The 6287-nt window shown below is 31.9% G+C and overlaps 1 protein-coding gene across 1 annotated transcript; it reads left to right on the forward strand.

The window, feature by feature from the left end:
- The first annotated feature begins 3283 nt into the window (after nucleotides 1–3283).
- Nucleotides 3284–5830, forward strand: LOC104780736 (peroxidase 34). The gene is made up of 4 exons (XM_010505259.3): nucleotides 3284–3734; nucleotides 4375–4566; nucleotides 5013–5181; nucleotides 5272–5830. The coding sequence occupies exons 1-4, from the start codon at nucleotides 3498–3500 to the stop codon at nucleotides 5739–5741; spliced, it is 1068 nt and encodes a 355-aa protein (XP_010503561.1). The 5' UTR covers nucleotides 3284–3497; the 3' UTR covers nucleotides 5742–5830.
- Nucleotides 5831–6287: the final 457 nt, after the last annotated feature.

Below are 6287 nucleotides of genomic sequence, written 5' to 3' on the forward strand. Positions count from 1 at the left end.
TTTTTTATGCTGCAATATATATATATATACATGTGTTGTATAATTACGTTAAACTTAGTGTTTGAAAAAGCGTTCTAGGCGTCCGCCTCCGCTCCGTCTAGGCGCTAGACGCTATAGCGCCGCCTAAACGACCACTTTGACCGCTTAAAATTATAGTATTATCATTTTAATATATTTTTAAAATTTTAATTGCACAAATTTAAAATTTATAAGGTTTATTTCTATAAACATAATTATAAATGTTTAATATATTGTTTAAAATGAATTCAAATAATATTTTTGTCTATTATTTTGTTTTTTATTTAATATTTTTATTATTCTTATATAGATTTTGTATAATTATGCATATAATATTAATTTATAGTATAAACGCTTAAACCGCCTAAAACTGCCTAGATTCTGATTAGGTGTTTTAGGCGGCAGGCGTTGGATCACCACCTAATTAACACCTAGCGCTTTTTTGAACATTGGTTAAATATCAACAATAACCTCGGTTTGGTTTCCATTGTTTGAATTTATTGGGTAATATTTGACCATCGTAGAATTCAATTTTCTAGTGCAGAATCTGAAACAGAAGTGTGGTTTGTATATTCTTTTCGGGTGCTCTCGAATCTTTCGTGTATTTTTCTTGAAATATATATAAAATTGGTTGGTGTGTTTCTTAGGACTTTTCTCTTCCTTGAAAGTAATGTTGTGTGTAATATTAATAGCTTTTCCTTTGGTCACATATACCAAACGTGTTTCCGTCATTTTCTTCTTTTTCTTTTTCCAAGCACAAGTGGTTTCTAGCTAACTTTTTTAGGTTTTACGTTGTATGAAAATAATTGGCTGCCTTTGGTCACATGATTACAGTAGAGTTTGTGTGATTCGGTTTCAAATCCATTTAATCTATGTTGTACCTTTATTATACATAATTTAATTTACTTTTAAATTGTACTTTTTATTTTTGTTTTATTCGCTTTTTAATGTCAAAGATAAGAAAGTTAAATGCATATTTTTCTTAATTTGACAATCTACTAAGATTTTGTGACTTCATTTGATGATAATGATAATGATGATGCATTATTTGTGGGTGGTGAAACTGTTGATGTAAACGACTACTCGAAGGCTTATTATATATGGTGGGCTGCTAAAGTCTAAATTTGTTGGGTCTTTGCGTCATGTCGTCGGAAGATTTTGACAAAACCTCTATAATTGTTACTATACGTATCTCTCCTCATAGGATAACGCACGTGTCCTTTTTCTCTTGTTTTTTGTCCATATACGCACGTGTCCTTTTTCTCTTGTTTTTTGTCCATATTTCTACCCCAAAAAAAAAAAAAAAATCAGAGGTCTTTAAGAGATTTTTTAACAAGCCAGCTGGGACCAAATGGAGACAATTTCATGTGGGTTAAATCGTATATTTCAGAGAGATTAGACAGCTAGTATTGTTTTATCTGCAGTGAGTATATTAAGTCGCTATATGTGATGATCTCGTTAGATATATCTTTTTCCCGGTATTAGTTTCAACGATAAGTTTTGCCTCAGTGACCTCGGTCCTGCCAGCAGAAAACGACACCATTCATATTCGATTTCGTTATTAATTGTCTTTGTATCAGACTATTTTTGTTTGTTAGTATGGATTGATGATCTGATAATAGTTTGATTCATTTCAAATAACCTTTTGCATGAAAGCCAAATCTATCTTATATAGTATGTGGTTTGTTGTGAACTTTGTTCTCTCATTAGAACTGGATTATGAATTTTATTCGCTCTTGCATTATATGGATATTACTGGCATTATATGTGTCAATTCTAAATGTTAGGATATATATAAGAGATATCATAATATTATCAGAACCAATAATTCTAGTGAGATAAACCACTGCTTTAAAGTCATTATTTCATTATACAAAGCGATCATGAGGGACTTGAGTAAAAGAAGAGGGCACCGTTTAGGAGTGTAGGTGAAGAACGTGGCGGACACGAGGACGATCTTATTTTCAAATTTAGAAAAAAAAATACTTCTTATGTATGTAAAATATCGATGTTTAAAATCTTTTGCACCAAAAAACAATGATTACTGAATTTAATTTTTTTTTTTTGACTAAACAGATATTATTTAATTTTAAATCAATAACAATTCAAAATTTTAAATATTTTCAACGAGTACTTCTTGAAATTTACAAAACATTAATATTTGTGGGACAAAAAAATCCTAAAACATCAATTTTTGTGAGACAGAGGTTTTTCGTTTGTCTTTTAGCGGGTGACGACAACCTAAAGATTTTTTGTAAGGTCATTGAGGAGTTATTTTTGTCTTCTTAATATTATAATGGAAATTATTATGAAAGATTTTTATGGACATTTCATCGAAACATGTTTAAGGGTTTGAATTTACACGAATCATAATATGTTTTTACAAAAAATTTCCTAAGACAAAATGTTTTCTAAGGTATTATCCAACTTTTTTTGAAGTATAGAGAATTTGGTTATAGTTTTACGATTACAGGAAATTTCGATTAGAATTAGGAACACTTGTGGTTTTTAGTTATTTTTAATCTGTTATAAACTGTAGAAAAGAGAAAAACAATTGTTTGTCGGTCGCTGGCTATCCATGATTTTTCGTTCTACGAAATATTATTATTATCTTTGACAAAACAAAATATAAAATCTATACATGAGTATCAAAATATAAATTTTCGACGTTATTCAAAAATTTATTTGGGTATCGCATATACATATTTGGAGGAGTTTTGATTTGTATTGTCCGTTTTTGACATTATATAATATATTATATCGTACGTGTTTTATATGGTAATTGAAAAAGTTTGTATTCTACTCTTGTTGTGCAGAAAGGGGAAGAAATATGATTGGAGATAACTTGGAAACAATATACGAATATTATGGATCACCTACTGTAATTTGACAAAACCTGATAATAAAATAAAGTCCTCAAATCTTAAAACGTGCGAGTTTGCATGGATTTGAATGGACGATTACTTTTTCTAAATATTCCTTACTATATATTTTTCTATAAATATTTTCATCTTGGTTTTGTTTCATTGTCGGGTTTTGGCATCAGCTATATAACATTTTATTCTTCAAAATATCTTGAATACTTAAGACTTTAAGAGTGGATATGTATATAGAGATAAATTTTAAACAATTGTCAACAAAATTAACGTATACCAATATACTATATATAAACTGACAATTTAGATTTATTCTTCTAACTTTCCATAGATAGAGATAGCGTACGTGGAATAATACATGATATCTATCGTCGTTAGTTGAAATAGTTGACATAAAGAAGAACCTTCATTTGTTGTTCGAGAGAAATGCCTTCATACGAGAGGGGAAAAAGAAAAGAAGAAGAATATGCAAAAAAAAAAAAAAAAAAAAATTGTGCCTCCAGATTTGACCAATTTTGGCTATAAAAGGATTCTTTAAGATATGGACCTTACTCATCCTCTCCATTAAACCCAATCAAAGAGTTTCTGTTTCCCTCGTAAAAGATGAAGTTCTCTCCTTCTTCGTCATCTACTTCGTTCACATGGACAATCTTAATCACATTGGGATGTCTTATGCTTCGCGCGTCTTTGTCCGATGCTCAGCTTACTCCTACCTTTTACGACACTTCATGTCCTAACGTCACGAACATCATAAGAGATACCATTGTCAACGAGTTAAGGTCAGATCCTCGTATCGCTGCGAGCATCCTTCGCCTTCACTTTCACGACTGCTTTGTTAATGTAAGAATTCACTTTTCATACATCTATACCGTAACGAATTACTGTGGTTCATCTTATAAATATTAATATCTTAGTGTAAAAAGTAGATAAAAACAAAAGTAGATAACAAATATTCTTTGTAATCAGCACACGCAAACTGTCTTAGTTAATACTCTTTTCACGTATGTTAGATACTTAGATGCCATATGTTTGCTTTTCCCATAGAATTAATACTTTATATATATCTCGTCGACAATGATGTTACTGGTTACTTATTAATTTATTGCACAAGGATGTTTTCCAAAAGGTATATGAAAAGTCGGATTCACGAAGATAAATTATTAGTGTTACAGTTGTTAGGAAGAGCATATGGTGCCGTACATAGCACGTCAGAAATTTAACATCCATCAATCATTCTTTTTTGTTTTTTGTTTTTTGTTTTTTTTTCTGTTGAGGGATATATATATTAAAATGACTTTTCAAACATCATTATATTGATAGGTAGAAATATAATCTTCATTGATTACTTGCTTTAGAGGAACACATGACTTTAATGGATGACAAAAAAAAGTTTTATCTTAAATTGTCTGGTAAATTAAAAAGCTATGGATGTAATACATTGCCTAATAATTTGTTAAATAATATTTTGGACTTTTAAAAGGGTTGTGACGCATCGATCTTGTTGGACAACACGACATCATTCCGCACAGAGAAAGATGCGCTTGGAAACGCGAATTCGACTAGGGGATTTCCCGTGATTGATAGAATGAAAGCCGCAATAGAGAGGGCGTGCCCAAGAACCGTTTCATGCGCAGATGTGCTCACCATTGCAGCTCAGCAATCTGTCACTCTGGTATGCTCCATTGTTCCATCTTTCATTACAAACATTTTTTCAACTATATATATATCAAGTAGTGACTTTACATATAACAAACATGACGGAAAACCAAAAATTGGGATATTTTTAGTTTTTTGGAACGTCACAATCTATATTTAGTGTCAAATTTTCTCCTACATATGAAAAGTATTCAAAATTATTTGAGAAATATTCAAAACGCGTGGTCCCGTTAAGAAAATTTGATAGCCACTAAGTCTCATTACTTGGATTTACCTGGTTAGGCAAGACTACATTTTTCGTTAGCCAGAAAGAATAATTTTTCATTTTTTCCAAGAAACAGTGCAGCTTAAAACAACTTCCTTTTGAGTACATAATTAGTGATTTTATAATACATGTTTTTATTTTTCTCATTGAGTACTCGAGTGGTTATTTGAATATAATGGATATATATTGTACTATAGGCAGGAGGTCCTTCTTGGAGGGTTCCTTTGGGGAGAAGAGACAGCTTACAAGCATTTCTGGAACTCGCTAATAATAATCTTCCTGGTCCATTTGACACACTTCAAACACTCAAAGATAGCTTTAGTAATGTTGGCCTCACCCGTCCTTCTGATCTTGTTGCTCTCTCCGGTAATTAACAAAAAGAAACTAAACACCAATTGATATAGTTGCATTTAGCGAGTTAATTTCTGATATAATCATGGTCTTTCTTTGGTTTAGGGGGTCACACATTTGGTAAAAATCAATGTCGATTTATTAGAGACAGATTATACAACTTCACCAACACCGGTTTACCCGACCCTACTCTCAACGCTACTTACCTCCAAACCCTTCGTGGACTATGTCCCCAAAATGGCAATCTAAGTGCCTTGGTGGATTTTGATCTGCGTACGCCTACGGTTTTCGACAACAAATATTACGTGAATCTGAAAGAACAAAAAGGTCTTCTCCAGACCGATCAAGAGTTGTTCTCTAGCCCCGATGCAACTGACACAATCCCCTTAGTGAGAGCATATGCTGATGGCACACAAACATTCTTCAATGCATTTGTGGAGGCAATGAATAGGATGGGAAACATTACACCTCTTACAGGAACTCAAGGACAAATCAGGTTGAATTGTAGGGTGGTGAATTCCAACTCTCTACTCCATGATGTGGTGGAGATTGTTGACTTTGTTAGTTCCATGTGATAATTGTTTACTAAATATGTATGTGGCTACAAGAATACATATCAATAAATAAAAATCTCAAGATTTTACTTGAGAATATTTAATTTTAATCTCTCTTTTTCTAGATTTTTCTAAAACATATATATCAGTACATGTTCTCACGTGCATGTTGTCATCGAAATATCGAATTAATTCATTTAAAAAAAAACAACAAAAATATAGATACACACATGTCACGAAAATATAGATTATTTATAGGATTTGCCATATACAGCATGATATCAACGTTGCGATAAGTATGTAAACCTCTATTTCTTCTCTACAAGCCACTACCCTGGCATTAATGATGCCTAACAACGTTGAAAATTACATAGAGAGATCGAAAGTGACAGCTAATCACATGATTGAGGCTAGCCAGAGGTCGAGTTGCTGCGGCTGAGAATTTTCTGCCAAACTCCCCGAGTAGAGAGAGTAGTTGAAGCAAAGGTTAAAACTTTATGTTAAAAGCAAAGGTTAAAACTGTTAATAAATCTTAAAAATATTGCCAAAAATAAATAAATAAATAAA

The sequence above is a fragment of the Camelina sativa genome, chromosome 4 (genome assembly GCF_030686135.1).
Source record: "Camelina sativa cultivar CO46 ecotype springtype chromosome 4, ASM3068613v1".
Classification (NCBI taxonomy): domain Eukaryota; kingdom Viridiplantae; phylum Streptophyta; class Magnoliopsida; order Brassicales; family Brassicaceae; genus Camelina; species Camelina sativa.

What these genes read in the sequence shown, in the direction of transcription:
- LOC104780736 (XM_010505259.3), top strand. Translation starts at nt 3,498, where the DNA reads ATGAAGTTCTCTCCTTCTTCGTCATCTACTTCGTTCACATGGACAATC. An exon ending in TTCACGACTGCTTTGTTAAT is followed by an intron (nt 3,735 to 4,374) that starts GTAAGAATTCAC and finishes GACTTTTAAAAG; the next exon opens with GGTTGTGACGCATCGATCTT. An exon ending in TGATCTTGTTGCTCTCTCCG is followed by an intron (nt 5,182 to 5,271) that starts GTAATTAACAAA and finishes TCTTTGGTTTAG; the next exon opens with GGGGTCACACATTTGGTAAA.